The 21,860-nt window shown below is 43.8% G+C and overlaps 1 protein-coding gene across 4 annotated transcripts; it reads left to right on the top strand.

The window, feature by feature from the left end:
- The first annotated feature begins 364 nt into the window (after positions 1 to 364).
- myorg (myogenesis regulating glycosidase) lies at positions 365 to 8,136 on the top strand. Of its 4 annotated transcripts, XM_080727265.1 has the most exons (5): positions 944 to 1,109; positions 1,547 to 1,615; positions 1,973 to 2,282; positions 4,504 to 4,924; positions 6,733 to 8,136. In XM_080727265.1, the coding sequence occupies exons 3-5, from the start codon at positions 2,020 to 2,022 to the stop codon at positions 8,101 to 8,103; spliced, it is 2,055 nt and encodes a 684-aa protein (XP_080583391.1). In that variant the 5' UTR covers positions 944 to 1,109; positions 1,547 to 1,615; positions 1,973 to 2,019; the 3' UTR covers positions 8,104 to 8,136. The 4 variants fall into 4 exon arrangements, with proteins under 4 accessions (XP_080583392.1, XP_080583391.1, XP_080583394.1 ...); XM_080727266.1 differs by lacking the exons at positions 944 to 1,109; positions 1,547 to 1,615 and adding an exon at positions 365 to 442; XM_080727268.1 differs by lacking the exons at positions 944 to 1,109; positions 1,547 to 1,615 and adding an exon at positions 1,373 to 1,546.
- The last annotated feature ends 13,724 nt before the right edge of the window (positions 8,137 to 21,860 follow it).

The following is a 21,860-nucleotide window of genomic DNA, read 5'->3' as shown; positions in this document are numbered from 1 at the left end:
CCAGACCATGAAAGCAGTTTTTACTATGGTGAAAGAAATGCAAATGCTCCTCTTTCCATGCCATACCTGAAGGCAGCATTCAAGAGAATTACCTTGTCCAAACTCTCCTGAACTTGAATGCAGCATCTTATGTTGAAATAATTGCCCTCTCTGTGTAGAAATCCATGCCGTTACACCACATCTCCAGTGTTCACTTGATATTTTCACCAAACGGTCCTTTTAGAAATGTCAGCCCCTGCCTCTCTAACATTCTCTGCACGTCCCTGCAGGTCAGGGCTTTCTTACTTCAGGAAGTCTTGGTCTTGTCTTTTGAACATGTTATTTTCTTCTCTGTGACTCCAGGACATTCAGTAACAGTACAGGAGGTAAACGGACTGCAGCACCAGTCCAGCAGTGATCTCACTACGCTGTGACTCCAGGACATTCAGTAACAGTACAGGAGGTAAACGGACAGCACCAGTCCAGCAGTGATCTCACGACGCTGTGACTCCAGGACATTCAGTAACAGTACAGGAGGTAAACGGACAGCACCAGTCCAGCAGTGATCTCACTACGCTGTGACTCCAGGACATTCAGTGACAGTACAGGAGGTAAACGGACTGCACCAGTCCAGCAGTGATCTCACTACGCTGTGACTCCAGGACATTCAGTAACAGTACAGGAGGTAAACAGACTGCACCAGTCCAGCAGTGATCTCACTACGCTGTGACTCCAGGACATACAGTAAACAGTACAGGAGGTAAACGGACTGCACCAGTCCAGCAGTGATCTCACTACGCTGTGACTCCAGGACATTCAGTAACAGTACAGGAGGTAAACGGACAGCACCAGTCCAGCAGTGATCTCACTACGCTGTGACTCCAGGACATTCAGTAACAGTACAGGAGGTAAACGGACAGCACCAGTCCAGCAGTGATCTCACTACGCTGTGACTCCAGGACATTCAGTAACAGTACAGGAGGTAAACGGACAGCACCAGTCCAGCAGTGATCTCACTACGCTGTGACTCCAGGACATACAGTAACAGTACAGGAGGTAAACGGACTGCACCAGTCCAGCAGTGATCTCACAACGCTGTGACTCCAGGACATACAGTAACAGTACAGGAGGTAAACGGACTGCAGCACCAGTCCAGCAGTGATCTCACTACGCTGTGTCCTGTCAGCCCAGTGATCTCACTACGCTGTGTCCTGTCAGCCCAGTGATCTCACTACGCTGTGTCCTGTCAGCCCAGTGATCTCACTACGCTGTGTCCTGTCAGCCCAGTGATCTCACTACGCTGTGTCCTGTCAGCCCAGTGATCTCACTACGCTGTGTCCTGTCAGCCCAGTGCAGCAGTGATCTCACTACGCTGTGTCCTGTCAGCCCAGTGATCTCACTACGCTGTGTCCTGTCAGCCCAGTGATCTCACTACGCTGTGTCCTGTCAGCCCAGTGATCTCACTACGCTGTGTCCTGTCAGCCCAGTGATCTCACTACGCTGTGTCCTGTCAGCCCAGTGATCTCACTACGCTGTGACTCCAGGACATTCAGTAACAGTACAGGAGGTAAAGCAGTGATCTCACTACGCTGTGTCCTGTCAGCCCAGGTTACAGTCAGGAGAGGAGTCTCAAATGGTGTGTGGGCAGTGATGTACAGTAACTAAGTACATTTACTTTACTGTACTATTCCTCTTTTTGGATACTTTCTCTACATTCCTAGGAGGGGGAAAAGTACATCATGAATTAACGATGTAGGCCCAAATATAGCAAAAGTAGCAGAGCTACATGCTCACTGTGGCTCTTGATGTGACTCCCCGTGAACTTGTAGATCTGCATTTTCTCTGTTATTGATATTTTTTCAAGTGTTTCCACTCGTCCTAGACAATTCGCCCCCCTGGCCCCCAAACTGTGGAAGTTATTTTTTCTAGATTGATATTTTTGACTCAAGTACTGTGGTTGATCACTTCATCCACTGCTTTGTTTGTTTGGCAGCTGATTGAGAAGTCACCGTACGGAAGCAGCAGAAGCAGAGAGCCAGCATGTACCAGGTGGTCCCGGGCGGCGCGGGGGGGACCATCACAGACGTGATCCCCAAACAGAAGCACACCAAGCACACGCGCCCCCTGGTGGGCGCGGGGGTGATGGGCCTGGTGCTGGTCATCGCGGCTGTGACGGCATGGTGTTACTACATCGCCTCGCTGCGTAAAGCAGAGCTGCTGAAGACGCAACTACTGGACCTCAACAAGGACGGATACATCATCAGGAACCAGCAGGGAGCCATCGTCTTCAGGATGGACTTCAGGTCAGTTTGTAGGCAGTAACCAGCAGGGAGCCATCGTCTTCAGGATGGACTTCAGGTCAGTTTGTAGGCAGTAACCAGCAGGGAGCCATCGTCTTCAGGATGGACTTCAGGTCAGTAGTTTGTAGGCAGTAACCAGCAGGGAGCCATCGTCTTCAGGATGGACTTTAGGTCAGTTTGTAGGCAGTAACCAGCAGGGGGCCATCGTCTTCAGGATGGACTTCAGGTCAGTTTGTAGGCAGTAACCAGCAGGGGGCCATCGTCTTCAGGATGGACTTTAGGTCAGTTTGTAGGCAGTAACCAGCAGGGAGCCATCGTCTTCAGGATGGACTTCAGGTCAGTTTGTAGGCAGTAACCAGCAGGGAGCCATCGTCTTCAGGATGGACTTCAGGTCAGTTTGTAGGCAGTAACCAGCAGGGGGCCATCGTCTTCAGGATGGACTTCAGGTCAGTTTGTAGGCAGTAACCAGCAGGGGGCCATCGTCTTCAGGATGGACTTCAGGTCAGTATACTTGTTGTTAGGGGTGGGCGATATGGTGATGAATATCGTTGAGACGATACAACATCTCCACGATAGGCCTTTATAGAGATATCGTATATATCGTGATACAATGAGGGAGCCTTGTAAAAAATCCTGTTTAATCATTAAGACAGAGATTCATTGCAGAACTCATTTAAACCTGCATTTTTGTCTAAATAAATAGTTCTCAAACTTTAAGGGATATTTCACTTACAAAAAAACTTTTGGTAATTTTATCGTCTAATCAGGCTTTTATGAACACCCTGAACAGTTTTTAATTTGCTTGATTCAATATTTAGATATTTGATGTAAATGTTACCAGGCCCTCCAGGCCCAGGGCCTCTCCCCACACACACACATTGTAACTTCAAACTTCATTTTAACCATGATAGATTTATTAAAAACACCCATTATTTTTTACTAGTGTCTCATACTACCCTCCTAATACGTGAGCAGGCCGTGTTGTATCCATAACTTTTATTTATTTATTTGTAATAATTATTTTTTGTATTTAATTCTTTCCATTTTCCCAAATAATTATTCAAAATAAATGAAGAAAGTTATTGAAAAAACACGGCCTGCTCACGTATTAGGAGGGTAAAATGAGTCACCAGAAAAAAATAATGGGTGTTTTTAATGAATCTATCATGGTTAAAATGAAGGTCCATTTGGTTTCATTTGTATACTGTCAGAGTTACAGACTTGTACAGTAAGGATCAATTTAGACCCCCCAAAAGGAACCCAGAGAGTCCCTGGACCCCACATTGAGGACCCCTGGTCTAAATGTTCTGTTACTTCTTGTAGTTTTTGTTACCTTCAAGTTGTAGGTGGGGTAACCCTAACCCTAACCCTAGGGTTTTACTTGAAAAATAACCATAAAAACCAACATGAAAAAGAATGGTGATAAGATTGTGTATCGTGATACAGCTTGGGAAAATATCGTTATGTTTTCATCGCCACCCCTAGTTGTTGTTCACTAGCGTTGGGGTGCGAAGGTACTTCGTTACGGGCGTAACAGCTGATCGGACTGATTGATTTAATCTATCATATTAAAAAATATATGTTATAAAATAATGTATCACTTTTGAACTATTGATCACAAAAGTTAGAAACTGAATTATATTTCTAACTTTAGTAGTCCTGGATTGTTGCAGATAAGGGCTTCACAAAGCTTATGGTTTACCCCAATCCAGAATATCATACTGGATGCCACTCTGAATAAAATGTAAATGCAAGAATTGACAGCTGTAAAGTGAACACAGAGAATAAATAATAGTCCTAGTGGGACTGTTTATGAACCCCACCCATTTAAGCGGTTAAATCCCCCAACCACGTAAATGTTGATTTGGCCCAGATATGCACTGCCTAACTTTGAAACATTACCCTGTTAGCTCAACTTCTCCATTTGGGGAGCTTCTCTTAGAATCATTTATAAATGTCTTAGCCAAGCATCAGTGAACGGTTCAACTGCTGTGAAGTCATAGTTTAAAACTCTCATTTTAAGACATTTCTTGAATATTTAAATATTTTATGTTAATTATTCATGAAGGCTACAACAACACCACAGAAAGTTCCGATCATTAACGCTTGTTGAACGTTGTGCAGGTCAGGGACTCTGGACCTGAATAGATTAACGCTTGTTGAACGTTGTGCAGGTCGGGGACTCTGGACCTGAATAGATTAACGCTTGTTGAACGTTGTGCAGGTCAGGGACTCTGGATCTGGACTCTTGTAACAAAGAGGGGGAGATGCTGAGCTGTGATCGAACCACGGACAGAAAGCTGATCTTCTTCATCGAGACGGTGCGCCCCAAGGACCCGGTGCAGTGCTACCGCGTGCGCTGGGAGGAGCTTGTCCCCGACGTCCCCGTGGAGCACGCCATGACGTACAAGTTCTCCCACTGGTACGGCGGCGCGCTGTCGGCCATCCAGCACTGGCCCATCGCTGTCACCGGCCAGCAGGCGCCCAAGCCCTTCGTCACCAGCGACATCTACTCCAGCCGGAACGAGTTCGGTGGCATCCTGGAGAGCTACTGGCTCTCGTCCAGCGCCACCGCCATCAAGATCAACAACTCTGTGCCCTTCCACCTGGGCTGGAACGACACGGAGAAGACCATGCTGTTCCAGGTAGGGATGGGTTAGGGTTAGGGTTAGGGTTAGGGTTAGGGTCAGGGTTAGGGTAACCCTAACCCTTCCACCTGGGTTAGGGTTAGGGTTAGGTTTAGGGTTAGGGTAACCCTAACCCTTCCACCTGGGTTAGGGTTAGGGTTAGGGTTAGGGTAACCCTAACCCTTCCACCTGGGTTAGGGTTAGGGTTAGGGTAACCCTAACCCTTCCACCTGGGCTGGAACGACACGGAGAAGACCATGCTGTTCCAGGTAGGGATGGGTTAGGGTTAGGGTTAGGGTTAGGGTAACCCTAACCCTTCCACCTGGGTTAGGGATAGGGTTAGGGTAACCCTAACCCTTCCACCTGGGTTAGGGTTAGGGTTAGGGTAACCCTAACCCTTCCACCTGGGTTAGGGATAGGGTTAGGGTAACCCTAACCCTTCCACCTGGGTTAGGGTTAGGGTTAGGGTAACCCTAACCCTTCCACCTGGGTTAGGGTCAGGGTCAGGGTCAGGGTTAGGGGTAGGGTTACCCTAACCCTTCCACCTGGGTTAGGGTCAGGGTTAGGGTTAGGGTAACCCTAACCCTTCCACCTGGGTTAGGGTCAGGGTTAGGGTTAGGGTAACCCTTCCACCTGGGCTGGAACGACACGGAGAAGACCATGCTGTTCCAGGTAGGGATGGGTTAGGGTTAGGGTTAGGGTTAGGGTTAGGGTAACCCTAACCCTTCCACCTGGGTTAGGGTTAGGGTTAGGGTTACCCTAACCCTAACCCTAACCCAGGTGGAAGGGTTAGGGTAACCCTAACCCTTCCACCTGGGTTAGGGTTAGGGTTAGGGTAACCCTTCCACCTGGGCTGGAACGACACGGAGAAGACCATGCTGTTCCAGGTAGGGACGTCAACCGTTAATTCCATTTCCATCAACCCATTTAGGCCTAGAATTATTGAATGCTTTAACCAGTGAAAAATAGCAGATATACAAGCTCGCAGCGCGGCACTCGGTGCCGCGCTGCGAGCTTGTATATCTGCTATTTTTGAAAAAGTCGTGAAAATGTGTGCAAATCTTTGAATATATGTATTTTCAAAGCGAACGTTTGTCACTCAAATTTTGCTTCTGGGTGGTCCCTGGAACTAGATATTTTGAAATGGGCGTCCGTGGCCAAATACATATAATTTTGGGGGTCCTTCACATGAAAAGGTTTGAGAACCACTGACATAGTAGTCTCTCAAGGACAGACTAACTGAGCTCCAGTTAAGTGAAAAGGACCTTTTCTTTGACGATGGCTGGCCAGATTGCTGACATAGAAACATAGGTTTTTTCCAAAAGTCTTAGAGGGATTCAAAAGACACTTATAGAATCGGGTCAAAATTCTAATGTTCACGATTTTTCAAAAATAGCAGATCTACAAGCTTGCAGCGCGGCACTCGGTGCTGTGAGCTTGTATATCTGCTATTTTTCAATATTTAAAGCATAAAATATTGCGTCATAATGTGTTCGGGCCTAAATGGGTTAATCGATCTATTAATCAATAATCGATTTTAATATTTCACTATCGAAAATCGAAAGAAATATTATTATTAGTATTTTTTTTTCAATACTATTTTATGGCTTAGTTAGTTCGTTTCAACCAAAATATAGGCTAATTAGGTGAACAGTACACTGTCACTGACACACTGAAAAGAAAGATGAAGAGTAGTAGTTACCTATTAGAGCCATGTTGTACATAATATAAATGTGCATTGCAATCCAGTAAAACAAACATTATTGGTATAGATTATAGAATAATGGATTCTGATAAAGGTCCAATCTTGACATCCCTACTTCCAGGCCCGCTACCAGGACAGTCCCTTCAAGCCTCTGCCAGGGGAGGCGCCGTGTGCCGAGCTCAGCTACAGGATCTGCGTGGGCGCGGACGTCACCTCCATCCACAAGTACATGGTCCGTCGCTACTTCAACAAGCCCAACAGTGTTCCCGCCAAGGCCATGTTCCGCCATCCCATCTGGTCCACCTGGGCGCTGCATAAGAAAGAAATCGACCAGGAGAAGTTCTTGACGTTCGCCGGCGACATCCGCAAGCACGGCTTCAACTGCAGCCACCTGGAGCTGGACGACCGCTACACCTCCGGCTACGGAGAGTTCATCTTCGACCCGGTCAAGTTCCCCAACGCCTCACACATGTTTCAGAAGCTCAAAGCGGACGGGTTTCTCGTGTCGCTCTGGACTCATCCGTTCGTGAACTACGACTCGGACAACTTCCACAAATGCGTGGAGAGGGGGCTGTTTGTACGAGAGCCCACGGGTCACCTGCCCGCCTTGGTGCGCTGGTGGAACGGCATCGGCGGCATCCTGGACTTCACCAACCCGGAGGCGCGCGAGTGGTTCTCCTCGCACCTCCGCTCGCTGCGGTCCAAGTACGGCGTGGCTTCCTTCAAGTTCGACGCCGGCGAGACCAACTACCTGCCCTGGAAGTTCAGCACCAAAGTCCCCGTCCGCGACCCCAGCACCTTCACCAGGCGCTACACGGAGATGGCCATCCCTTACAACGACCGCGCCGAGCTGCGCAGCGGCTACCAGTCACAGAACATATCCTGCTTCTTCAGGCCCATCGACAGGGACTCGGTGTGGGGCTACGACATGGGACTGAAGTCCCTCATCCCCACAGTGCTCACCATCAGTATCCTGGGCTACCAGTTCATCCTACCAGACATGATCGGTGGCAACGCCTACTGGAACCGCACCGACGGGAACCAAGTGCTGCCCGACCGAGAGCTGTACATCCGCTGGTTGGAGCTGTCTGCCTTCATGCCCTCCATGCAGTTCTCTGTGCCGCCCTGGGCGTACGACCAGGAGGTGGTGGAGATCGCTCGCAAGTACACCGCCCTCCACGAGAGCATCGTGGCGCCGCGCATCCTGGAGCTGGCGTACGAGGTGCTGGACACGGGCGACCCCATCATCAGGCCTCTGTGGTGGATCGCCACGGGCGACGAGACCGCCTACAAGGTGGACTCCCAGTTCCTGATCGGGGACGACCTGATGGTGGCGCCGGTCCTGGAGCCCGGCAAGCAGGAGCGAGACATCTACCTGCCCGCGGGACGCTGGCGCAGCTACAAGGGAGAGAGGTTCGACATCAAGGAGCCGCTGCACCTCACAGACTACCCTGTGGATCTGGACGAGATCGCCTACTTTGTCTGGGTTTAAAACCCATTCAGGCCTAGAATTATTGAATGCTTTAACCGGTGAAAAATAGCAGATCTACAAGCTCACAGCTGCGAGCTTGTAGATCTGCTATTTGTCAATAGTTAAAGCATAAAATAATGATACACAATAATGTGTACCCGTTCTAAATGGGTTTAACAGGAAGTGGTGATTGAGCTGGACTCGTTTGGTTAGCCTGTGTGATGAGTTGCTTATTCAGGGGCGTCACACCAAATTCTGGGCCCTGGGTACGAGGATTCACTGCGGGCCCCCCATGAATGTTCTTCATAGGGGGAGGGGTTTAACCAATTAAGACCGAGAACGCATTATTATTCTTTTGTTTTGTGCTTTAACTATTGAAAAATAGCACAAGCTTGTAGATCTGCTATTTTTGAAAATTCGTAAAAATGTGTCCTTTTCAATTTGATTATATAAAAATCCTTCTAATGTTTTTTGAAAAACCTATGTTTCTATGTCAGTGGTGCTCAAACTTTTTCATGAGAAGGACCCCCAAAAGGATATGTATTTGGCCACGGACCCCCATCTCAAAATATTTAGTTCCAGGGACCCCCCCAGAAGCAACATTTGAGTTACAGATGTTCGCTTAAAAAAATACATATTCAAAGATTGGCACACATTTTCATGACTTTTCAAAAATAGCTAAAGTATAAAATAATGAAGGCCCCTCCACCTTGGGCCCTAGTGACTCAGTCCCACTTTCCCCCCCTTGTGACGCCCCTGGTTGGCCTGTGTGATGAGTTGCTCATTAGAAGCTTTATAATGTGAGCAGAGAAGAGGTAGGATGATATGATCATTTCATGGAACGATTATTGTGGTCATAATTGTGATTAATGGCAATAATCAAAATATGATGCTCAAAACTAACCACTTGAACACCAGCATCCATACTGTATTCTGGGGGAACATTAGCCAAAAATAGCAGATCTACAAGCTCACAATGTGTGCTATTTTTGGCTAAGACAAAACATTTATTTATTGTAGACGGGGGGGGGGGAAAAAAAGAGGTGAAAAAGTACAGAGCCAAGTTCAGACTGACTCAGAGTAGCCTGATTTCAGACTCTACGCTGGGGCTTGAGTCTGAACCTGTCTCCATTCTATTCGTCATATGACATCCAGACCAAGAGATGCAGTTCACTCAGAGAGTGGGCGGGTCTATTGGCTGGAGCCAGGATAGACTCAGAGTACGGTGGACAATTTCATGATAAATATCTATGAGATATGATTATTGTGAGCATTTTCTTTTTTTCTCTTTTTTTTATCAAATACCGTTTATCGTTCAATCCCCACTTCAATGACTGTCTCCGATTGAGCCTGAATTTGTAAAAAAAAAAAAAAAAAAGTAAAAAAAATATATATTATATATATATTGTTCGCATCCAAAATGTGGGTTAGTGGCAGTTTAATGGCAAAGGATGTTTTACTTAGAAATACCATAATTTATTTACTTTTTATTTTATATTAATCTCAATCGACAAATTACTTAAAGGTAATAAATAAATGGGTAATTGGAACAGTGGGCACCTTTTTAAATTTGTTTAATTTATTTTGTATTTTATATTAGATTTTTTATTTACATTTATTTTATACATGAGAGGGGCCAAATAAATCTTTTTCTACAAATGCAACAAAACCTTTGATAAGCTGTTATTTTGGGGATAAACAAGAAATTAAAGGGGGAAAACTTATGTCCGATCATGATTTTTTCAACAATTTTCCAAAGCATACGTTGTTACATTTTGGGGGGAGAAAACAATACATTTAACGTTTATTTGCCCACAAGGTTTAGGTGCCCACTGGACTTAAAGTATGGTGGAAATGCAGTGGTGTAAAAAGTACATTTCCCAAAACGTAGTGGAGTAGAAATATAAAGCAAACAAAAATGGCACTACTTAAATACCTTTTCTTTCCACCACTGGTTAGTGGTTCATACTTACCATAGGTAAAGTGATTTACTTTTTTTGATATACAAATCATTTAATGTTATTAATTTGACTGTTAAAAAGGGAAGTTGTGAATTGTGTAAGGATTTGAATGCCTTTAATCCTGTGTAAGATCTGGTCAATTTATGCCAAGTGATTTGTTATCTGATCAAAGCTTAGTGCTTCCAATAAGCTGCCCAGATGCATCATGGGAGGAGATAAACTAGGAGATGTCTTCCTCCCAGATGCATCATGGGAGGAGATAAACTAGGAGATGTCTTCCTTCCAGATGCATCATGGGAGGAGATAAACTAGGAGATGTCTTCCTCCCAGATGCATCATGGAGGAGATAAACTAGGAGATGTCTTCCTCCCAGATGCATCATGGAGGAGATAAACTAGGAGATGTCTCCCTCCCAGATGCATCATGGAGGAGATAAACTAGGAGATGTCTTCCTTCCAGATGCATCATGGGAGGAGATAAACTAGGAGATGTCTTCCTTCCAGATGCATCATGGAGGAGATAAACTAGGAGATGTGGGTTACGTCTGCGGTTCTCATGTGGAGTCCAACAATTAGGCGGTGACGAACGTCCAATAACATGATGTGTCGCCCAACTCCATGATGCTTAAAGCAGGGGTCTTCAACGTTTTCAAGCCAAGGACCCCTTAGTTGAGAGAGAGATGAAGCAGGGACCCCCACAACCTTTTCATAGATTCCATAGTTCCATTTTTTGACAGCACAATCATCAGTGTATTCTGGATTCATGTCAATTTGTGTTTTCAGATATTTAACCACTTGAATCATCACTTGAACCTTTTACCATTTCACTGAGAAAATAGCCGATCTACAAGCTCACAACGCCTCACGCTGCGAGGCGTTGTGAGCTTGTAGAGCAGCTATTTTTGGCTAAAGTTCTCAGAATATGGACACTATGGTTCAAGTGGTAAATATAAAAAAGAATTCAAGGTTTCTATCACTCAAAGAGTTGGAGGACCCCCTGTTGTAACTCTGAGGACCCCCTAGGGGTCCCGGACCCCCTGTTGAAGACCTCTGGCTTAAAGCATAAACATGGTTATATTTATATATATTTTTATCTATCGTGATATGGTTATATTGATATGTATAATTTTACCAAGGTAATGTTGACTCTTGCTTCTCTTGTCTTCTCTCTGTGAGTAGGGCAGGCGCTACGCAGGCTTGAAGGTTTAACCATTTTGTCAGAAACTAAACGCAAGTCTTAAATGTGAAACTCAGTGTATTTCCCTTGTGTGTAACATGCAGTGTGATAATGAAACGGCTCACAGCAGCGCTGTACCTTGTAGTCCGCTTTAGAATGACTGTTCTAACCTGGTTGGTTCCCTCTTCTTATGTGCCTTAAAAAGCAGCTTCTCAGGTAATGGCTTTGCTTCTATTCTCAGGTTGTGATGTGGCAGAAGTCGTTCAGTGACTTGTCTTCCGTCCAGTGCTGATGTGCCTTGCAGCTACACAGTTAAACTGTAAGGCACTGATGATACCGTGGTGATGTTGGTTTTATGGGTTAAACTGTAAGGCACTGATGATACCACGGTGATGTTGGTTTTATTGGGGCTGAACAAATATGGCTAAAGATTATTTTACTTTAATATTTAATCAGCATTATTAATCACAATTATTGGTAATGATAATATTTAATGTAAACATGTTTTTTTATTATTATTACTAGTATTGTCTTCCTTTATTATGTTGTGTTCCTCATTGTGCTTATGGGGGTTATATTTTATTATAAGCCGGTGGTTCTCAAAGTAGGGTGTGGGGGTCCCCAGGGGTCCTTGAGGGGTGGCCAGCTAAATGTGTTAATACTGTATAGCAGGGCTTCTCAAACCTTTTTAGGCCGTGACCCCCAAAATAAACATATTTGAACTGGGGACCCCCACCCTGACAAGCACTTGGAATTGAAGGTATTACATTTAATGTGACTCGGTTCCACAGATAAATATTGTGAAAATAGACAAACTACATGCTCACAACGCCTCGCACTGCGAGGCGTTGTGAGCATGTAGATCTGCTATGTTCACAATGTTGGCCTCTTGCTTACTTAATGGTTGACAGTTTGGTGTTAAAACGGCCGTGAAAGTCCTTAAATTGTCACTTTATAAATGTGCAGATACCCTGGATACACTTATACTGTATGTTGGTTTGTTTACCGTTGAGTGAGACATTTTCTTTACAATAAGCTAATCATCTGGGGATCTCACAACATCATTTGGGGACCCAACTTGGGGTCCCGACCCCAAGTTTGAGAACCACTGGATACAGCATCAGAATATGTTTAATCACTTTGACCCTGTACTGTCATAAGCCATTACATAGCATTGTAGTGTGTGATGTCCTCTGGAGAGCTGGGCTGTTGTATTGTACTGTACATTAACCCCTTAACCCCCTGTATAAGGCTGAGGAGAGGAAGGCAAGCTACAATAGCTAATCCAAGTAATTAACATAATTATGAAGCATAAAAAAGTTATTTTCTGTTAATTGTGCAGCAGCAGCTACGCTCAACAGATGATGTGATGTTAATGCTTACCTCAGTGCATCCTGGGTGGGACAGGGTTTTACTGTGTGGTGTATTGAACTGAACGGAACTTGAATTAATTGAATCCACTTAAACCATCAAAACTAAAATAAATGAGTTACCATTCATTGTCTTCCCCCAATGTGAATAGAACTACAACTACGTGTCATTACTTATTGATCACTACCGTTACTACCAGGTGCTGTGAGCTGTCATAATTGTAAAGTTATTGATGTGCTGTTTCTTTTTCAGTTTTTTAATTTCTTTGCTCTCCATTTCAGGAAAAAAAAAATCCTGATGTTCTTGCCTTTCCGTTCTTTTGGGCCCTGATTAAACACAATAAACTCTGATTAAACACAATACACTCTGATTAAACACAATAAACTCTGATTAAACACCATAAACTCTGGCATCCCAATTTTGGGCCAATTCTCAATTGTTTTCCAAATTCTTACAAGCCGTAGGGAACATAGCAGATCTACAAGCTCACAACTCGTCATGATGCGACACGTTGTGAGCTTGTAGACCCGCTATTTTCACCAGATGTTTTCACACAATATATCGTCTCTTTCGGGTGGAAACTGAATTGTTAATTTTCAGCAGGGACGTGCAGAGAATGTTAGAGAGGCAGGGGCTGACATTTCTAAAAGGGCCTTTTGGTGGAAGCTCATGTGGCGCGTTGTGAGCTTGGAGGTTGGCTATTTTCGGTGATGGATGCCACACTGAACTAAGCATTATCAAGTCAATACTGTAGATGTGGCGTAACAGCATGGATTTCTATACACAGATGCTTCATCAGGTATCTACAAGCTTTGAGCTTGCAGATCTGATGCTATTGTGTAACGCTGTAGTATGTATGACCTAGTAGGGGTTAATTTGAAGGAAAAAAAAGATGAAAAGGTTAAAATATGAAGATAATTGAGGTTTCTGCACAACAGCAGTCAACGAGATGCACTCGTTCACCCGAGTGTTTTTGTTTTTGTTTGTGTCTTTGGAAATGTTTTGCTGCTTATTTATAGCAGCCTCTCCTCAGCCTGGGGGGGAGGGGGGGGGGCAGGACTATTCCTGTCTCAGACCGTCTTGCTTTTTGACAAGATTGAGAGGCGCTATAATATCTTCGATGCTGCACTGTGTGTGTGTGTGTGTGTGTGTGTGTGTGTGTGTGTGTGTGTGTGTGTGTGTGTGTGTGTGTGTGTGTGTGTGTGTGTGTGTGTGTGTGTGTGTGTGTGTGTGTGTGTGTGTGTGTGTGTGTGTGTGTGTGTGTGTGTGTGTGTGTGTGTGTGCTGCTTGATGATAATCTGGCCTTCTTGATGCAGCGTTTTGCACTCAGAGAACTCAGTTTACCCAACGTTTGTGTAACTGAACAGCAGTGGACAACAGAACTCAAACCCCAGAACTTGAGCAGTGTTGATTTCGTCGACTAAAACTATGACGAAAAATGTTTGTCGACTGCTTTTTTTTTTTCACTGACGAAAACTAAATAAATAAAACTAAATAAATAAAAACCTGTGATGACTAAAACTAAGACTAAATATATTGACAATTTTGTCAACAAAATAAAAACTACACTAAAGTACCATGCATAGTAGTACATAAGGGCCGCAGGAATACACAAGAAACGGAGGGGGAGAGTGATTTAATCCGGTTCCTCCGGCCGTCCGGACGTAATTGATTGTCTCCGTAACCTTACGGACAACACTCAACCCGACGGATAAAAACCGCTAAAAACGTACGTACACATGAACTACCCGTGGCAAACTTGTGTCAACCGTGGGGGCAGTAGAGGGAGAAATGTTTCGTCTTTTTTTCTTGTATCCATTTCGTTGGAGGAAGTAAAAAAACTAACAAAAACATCACAAGTACACGCTGAACAGTGAACAGGCCAGGACGCAGACCCGCATGTCAGCCTAATCAGTGCTCTCTACCAGCTGAGCTCTCTCAAATGCGTCTCTCTCCACTCCCGTGCACGGGGTGTTTTTAGTCGGTTTTGGGTCGGTTTGGGTGGCTACCGTACCGTGGCTCATTAACTGTCGGCGGCGCCCCCATTGAGATTGCGCTCTAGGCGTTCGCAACGGCATGTGTCCACGCTCATCCATTCTCCAGTCCTTTTTATATTATACCCGGACAGCACAGTGACTAGCGCCGATGGTTAGTGTCGTTCAATCCGAGTGTATCCTCCAAGGGTGTCTATAAACCTCTCTGTCAACAATGTAGGCGCTATGTATGTAGCATGTAGTAGCCTTACATTAATTCGCTCCTGTAGTAGCTTCTGCATTGATGACGTATTGGCTACAGGAGCGTCTTACAGCATAGACAGACAGGTCCGGAGTATGGTCTGCAAAACTGCTACTGCGGCTCTACACATGCACACATGCGAGACATATCTTCCGTACAAGTTCTGCAAGGTTTTTGCGACTTGTACGGTAGCCTTGTTTAATGTATTAGTCCGTATTTTTAAATAAAATTAGTTTTTACGAAGTGTACAGCTTTTCCTCATTTGCTACAACGTTAGCTGCAACAGCGCCCGTTGGTGGCTGGAAGCATTATTGTGCATTCTTCCGTATACACTTACGTCATGTCCTTGTATGAGCGAATGGGGGAATGGATGAACGTCACGTGATAAGTGCAGCCATCTTTAACCAAACCAGAGATGCTAGATTTGGAAAAGACACACACTTCGTAAAAACTAATTTTATTTAAAAATACGGACTAATACATTAAACAAGGCTACCGTACAAGTCGCAAAAACCTTGCAGAACTTGTACGGAAGATATGTCTCGCATGTGTGCATGTGTAGAGCCGCAGTAGCAGTTTTGCAGACCATACTCCGGACCTGTCTGTCTATGCTGTAAGACACTCCTGTAGCCAATACGTCATCAATGCAGAAGCTACTACAGGAGCAAATTAATGTAAGGCTAAGCATGTAGCATTTGCTCATTGGGAAGATGCATGTGGGTACCATCTAGTGGATATAGTATGTACATATAGGCTTTATTGAACCCTGTACACAGAGACCGTATGGTAAGTATGAATGTCAACGCAATTACCGTACGTACTGTCTCACCCCCAAACGTACACAAAATCAACCATACGTAACTATAAATGGCCCTTAAAACGTCAGGGAGAGACTATAGTGGAGAAGAGAGTCATTTTATGTTTGGTTGCTCTCAGGTGTTGCGTGTTGAAAATAGCAGATCTACAAGCTCGCAGCGTGACGTGTTGTGAGCTTTTAGATGCATACAACAAAGTGTAAAATCAGTCATTACGATGCCATCAAGGCATGTCGAAATACATTTCAGTTGAGTAAATCAACTGTAGATTTAGTCGCCTAAAATCCTATATTGAGTCGACTAAAATTAGACTAAAACTAAAACTTTTCAGGTGACTAAATTATGACTAAAATTAAATGACATTTTATTCAAAAGACTAATCAAAATTTGCTGTCAAAAACAACACTGTACTTGAGTCAAAATAGCCAACAGATACTCCTGGTCAAATCTTACTCGACTATACAAGTGAAAGTTGCTCTGGTGAGTTTGTGCTCGAGTTTCAGTTTAACTTCAGTTTAATGGCGTGTAACTAAATCCATAACCAGGGGTGTCACAGCACATTCTGGGCCCTGCATGGGTCCAAGGAGTCACTGCGGGCCCCCCGTGAATGTTCTTCATAGGGGGAGGGGGTTTAACCCATTTAGAATGGGAACGGATTATTACGCATTATTTTGTGCTTTAACTATTGAAAAATAGCAGACATACAAGCTCACAGCGTGACACAGAGTGCTGTGCTGCGAGCTTGTAGATCTGCTATTTTTGAAAAGTCTTTGAATATTTCAAATCCTTCTAGGGTTTTTTGAAAAACCTATGTTTCTATGTCAGTGGTACTCAAACCTTTTCATGTCAAGGACCCCCAAAATGATATGTATTTGGCCACGGACCCCCATCTCAAAATATTTAGTTCCAGGGACCCCCCAGAAGCAAAGTTTGAGTTACAAATGTTTGCTTAAAAAATACACATATTCAAAGATTTGCACACATTTTCACGACTTTTCAAAAATAGCAGATCTACAAGCTCGCAACACGGCACTCTGTACCACGCTGTGAGCTTGTATATCTGCTATTTTTCAATGGCTAAAGCATAAAATAATGAAGGCCCCTCCCTCCACCTTGCATGGGCCCTAGTGACTCAGTCCCACTCCCCCCCTTGTGACAACCCTGGGCATAACTCCACCCCCCAGGTGCTAAACCTATTAACCTTTAAATGCTTAATCCATTAAAAGCGGGAAAGCATGTGTCATATTATATTTTAGCTATTTATATACACAGTGTTGCAACGGCGTACGCGCCGCCCCATATCTTTTCTGACGTAGTGTCTCTCACACCTCTCATACGCAGGGTTAGGGTTAGGGTCAAGATTCAAAATAAACCCCCAAATTCACACCTGACAACGTTTAGTGTCACCGCAGGGTAGAGATGGACCGATTGCAAAATTCTTGGCCGATACCGATCCACCGGTTTTATGAAGGTCTGACCTGCCAAAACCCATTTTTCCGATACCGATTTCTTTAACTAAGAACTAGAAAATAGGGTTGCTCCAATACCCTTTTGTTTCAGGCCAAGTAGGCCTACAAGACATACTTCAATTTGAGTACCAATAAGCTAGAAGAACACTAATGGAAAATCAATCACAATACTAGTACAATATCCAAAATCACAGACAATATCCAGTCTAATATGACCGTCTGGACTAGGCAGGAGGAAAGCACGTGACGCATGCTTTTTTTTCCCCCTTCTTTTTGGAGACGACATTGACACAGGATTATGGAATATATCCTTACATTGCAAAGGTAATCAGCACCATCTGTAATCTGTAGGCTGTCACTAAGTAGACTGGCTGCTACTTGCTAATGTTTACTTTAGTCACAGGACCAGAGCATCATGCTGTGCAGTGCCATAGGGCATAAAACCAGTATTTGTGTGTAAAGTTGTGACCTGCCGGTCACCGATTCGGCCGGTTTGATATCATACCTGCCGATTTTTTATATTGTCCGATTCCGATTTCCATCCCTACCGGAGGGAGATTTAACAAAGAGATGAGCCTGTATGCAACTATGCATAGGACTATCAATAGACCGTTGTCTGAACCTGTTAGTGGGAGAAATATGTGAAAAAGGTGTTCACTTCCGGCAGAAAGCGTGAAAATTGTATTTTTGTACGCTGAATTAAAAAATTGACGGATCCAAGCACTTTTCCCATGGGATCTGGTCGTAAAATGAGAATTGAAGATGGCTCTAATTCACATAGGGAAAAAAGACCCCCCCCCCCCCCCCCCCCAAAAATAAAATAAAAAAAGAATCTTGATGTAGCATGTGAGGGGTCTATCTAGGGGTTTTTCATGATTCTGAATCCATTGCAAGCATTTGTTTTGCAAGAAAAACATTCTTTGGGCTCAAAATGGACCCCACAAAACTATGGTTTAGTATGGTTTAGTGATGAGTCATCACTTTTCACAGTTTTGTAGGGTCCACTTCATGCTGGAAGTGAACACATTAGCCTATTTTTGTTACATATTTCTCCCACTATGTTAACTACCAGTAAGACTCCCTAATCGGGAGATAAGTGACCGTTGGTCGCTTATCTCCACAAATAGGCCAAAAGTTTGTTTTACCAATTATTACACTCTATGTGAACATTTACATCAACAAATCCCAAGTACTGGTCTTTAGGGGTGCTGAGTGTGGCGCAACAGCGTGTCATGCATTTTCTGCAGGGCCTTGTCACACCTTTGCCCTGCTCATATCTCCGCATCAGTATGACATCACACTGCTGACATCAGTATGACATCACACCGTACACAAATGACCCTTATATAAGACCGGCATTATCTACCGACAGATTAGTAACAAGATGTCAAAATCGTTGAAGGTTGAATCTCCAGATATGGAGATAACCAACACATCCCTCCATATATGGAGATAACCGACGAATCTCACTAAGTCTGACCTCACAAGCCCCATATTTGGACACGAACAACATATAACTCCATATATAGAGACATAGCTGCTGACATCAGTATGACATCACACTGCTGACATCAGTATGACATCACACCGTACACAAATGACCCTTATATAAGACCGGCATTATCTACCGACAGATTAGTAACAAGATGTCAAAATCGTTCAAGGTTGAATCTCCAGATATGGAGATAACCAACACATCCCTCCATATATGGTGTGATGTCAGCAGTGTGATGTCATACTGATGCGGAGATATGAGCAGGGCAAAGGTGTGACGTGTGACCGACGGACGGACGGACGGCCGGTGGAGGTTTTGATACTAAACTGCGACCTGACGGTCACAATCAATACATCAATACAATAAGCAAGGTGATACATCAATACATCTACGGGAGCGTGTCGCTATTTCTACAAGTCATCTTTTCGACAACCAAACCAAACCAACCCTAACCTCCGTGGGGTGAGTAGCGAACCTGCCGACGCTCCACTGTTGAAATGATGGGCGTTCGAAAGAGGGAGATTTCCCCTACAAAACGTCAACACATCAAATGCATAGAAATATCAATCTAGAAAGGAATAACGCAGGTAGAAGGAGCACCTTATCAGTAAAAAGCTTTATATGAAACCTAACCTTATTTTAACACAAAAAATCACCTTTTAGCACAAAGCTTTGACTCTACCTCTGTGTTGTTTACATTGTTTAATTCATAAAGTATTCAGTCAATCAATCAAACCTCATTCCCCCAATATTTGGCTCAAACATGGGTGTAAAAAGGCATTCTACTAAACATGGAATGACCAAAAGCCATTCAAATCGGGGACTGCCCATAAGTCCGAAGGTTCATTAGTCCGAATTTAGTTAGTGTTACTGAGGATAAGGTTAGGGTTAGAGTTAGGCATAGCAATGCCATGGTACCATTCAAATCAATCAAAGACACTTAAACTATACTCTGGTGTGGGGAGCAACAAGGAGGGGGAAAACAAAACACATGCAAATTCAAAACAAAATACAAATACAAAACATGTCAAAATGGCTGCCAGAAAGCAACCACAAACCAAAAATAATGACTACGTCTTCAACCCAAGAACACAGAGACTGGAAGCCACACTATTAAAATGATGATACAAACATGATCAAAATACAACATTCAAGGTAATCAATGTAACGTGACTGAAAAGTAACATAAAGCAATAGAGGATCATAACAGCACGCTGCAGTCTGACATTACTGCCACTAGAGGGTGCTATCCTCCAGGGTCAAACGTTATTTTCCTCATAGAAATTCTGATCTTAGATGGCTTCATATAAGAACTGTTAAACTAATAAACTAATACACAAATCACCCAGACTGAACCAGCCTCCACAACAACAATACATTCTAGGTCATGACTGTGAGTAAAATGAACACTGCTTAGTGTCTGAATGTTGTATCATCCAAATGTTTACCATATTTCTAGATTTGATCAGATTAATGTTTAGACCAAATTATTTGTGTTCAGAATGAGTGGTTGTGAATAGAATACAAAAAATAATAAATCCCAAAAGAAAGCACATCCCAAACTTTAAATCAATGGAGGACAAAGTACTCACATTTCCACTTTTGTATTGGCACACACCAACAAAGAACGCTTACGGGTTTGGGCTATGAGCCTTCATCAGAGCATTTGGTTTACTCATGAGGTAGTTTCTGACAGATGGACCTTCTCTCTCCACTGAATCTTCACCTCCGTGTCTCCTGAAGTCACTGATGACCTTCTTCATCTGGACACAATAAAAAACATGTCACACAGAACTCCAACATAAAATGTGATTTGAATCAGTTATTAGTTATTGGCTCTTACCCAGGCTTAGGGTTAGGTTAATACATATATTTTAATGCAGTGCTATTAATTATTGGTTCTTACCCAGGTCTTCAACGAGATACGGGTCACACTTCTGCAGAGCATCGTAGAACGCTGCCATGGCTCTTCTTCCTTTTCGAGATACGGTGTCATGCAACTTTCTCACTTGAAGCACACTGGTCTTTTCTGCCGTGATGTCGCCATACGTCTGCTTTGTCAGAACGCGTTTGCCAAGGAGATCATCGAGGACACCCAGAACCTCTGTGACGCGCTGAATGAGCTCAGCCCTGTTCTTCTCCACAAAGACAACTTTCATTTCTGTTCAAATAAAAAAGCCAGATTATGTTATTTGAATTCTACTGTCTGGCCTCCAAAGGTAGAGGTGGTGAACTGCACTTAATTAAAGGTTTAATGGCCCTGATGACTGAGGGGTAAAACAACAGGACAATTGTTGTCAATGTCATTTTGTTGTAGTTCTTAGTTTGGTGTCAGGATCAATAAAGGCCAGAGAACAAGTTAAGATCTTACCTGTTGTCATGGTGATCTGAAGTTGTTCCACACCTGAGGCATTTAAGAGAAAAGTATATTTGTGATATTTGTTCATTTAATTATAACCCAGGGAAGTTGTAATGAAGTCCACTCAGATGTGTCATGCATCCTAAAGGTGTTACAGTAGCCTGGCATTGGAAGCCAGTAGGGTTGGGTTTACCAAGATCCATATTTACATTCATAGAAATAGAAATGTTTATTCTGCTGTTGCTGAAACACTGTGTATAAAGAACATCATATAAAAGTATCAAATATAAAAGTCATCAGTAGAATCTCACCAAGACGAGTTCTTTCAGCGATGGCGTCATCCCTCTCCTTCTTCATCATCCTCAGCTCTTCATCTCTCTTCTGCTGAGCTGTGAGATCATCTTTCTTCTGCTGATCTGTGAGAGAGATGAATTAAGGAAAAAATATAAATATTCAAATGAAAAAAAAGTGCCTCAAAATTGAACTTAACTCATGGGATGCCCACGAGGTGTCTACACGCCAATCTCTTTGATGTCTCTGGAGGCCCACGACGCGTTGACGTGTTTACTGTATTTACAGTATTAACTTTAAATCTCACCGTTAGATTGGGGCTACGCATGGATGTAGCCCATTAGCTGCTAGTCGCTTCGAGTCGACGCTGAGAGCATCGCGCGGCCGTTTTTCTCCATATACTCCAATGCATTTCCCCATCTTTAACGCCCTTTATCTCTGATGTTTGTTTTATGGCTAAAACTGTGGCGGGGTGCGGCAAAATGTCAGAATTTTGATCTGCAATGAACAGTTATGATCAACAATGGTCCATACAGAAAGTTACACAACAACATCCTGTCTGCGCTCATGTGACCAAGTGACGTCATGACGCATGCATTGACGCAG

The sequence above is a fragment of the Nannobrachium achirus genome (genome assembly GCF_963921795.1).
Source record: "Nannobrachium achirus genome assembly, chromosome: 6".
NCBI classification, from domain to species: Eukaryota; Metazoa; Chordata; class Actinopteri; order Myctophiformes; family Myctophidae; genus Nannobrachium; species Nannobrachium achirus.
The sequence above is the reverse complement of the archived record's forward strand: the minus strand, read 5'-3'. Positions and strand labels throughout refer to the sequence as shown.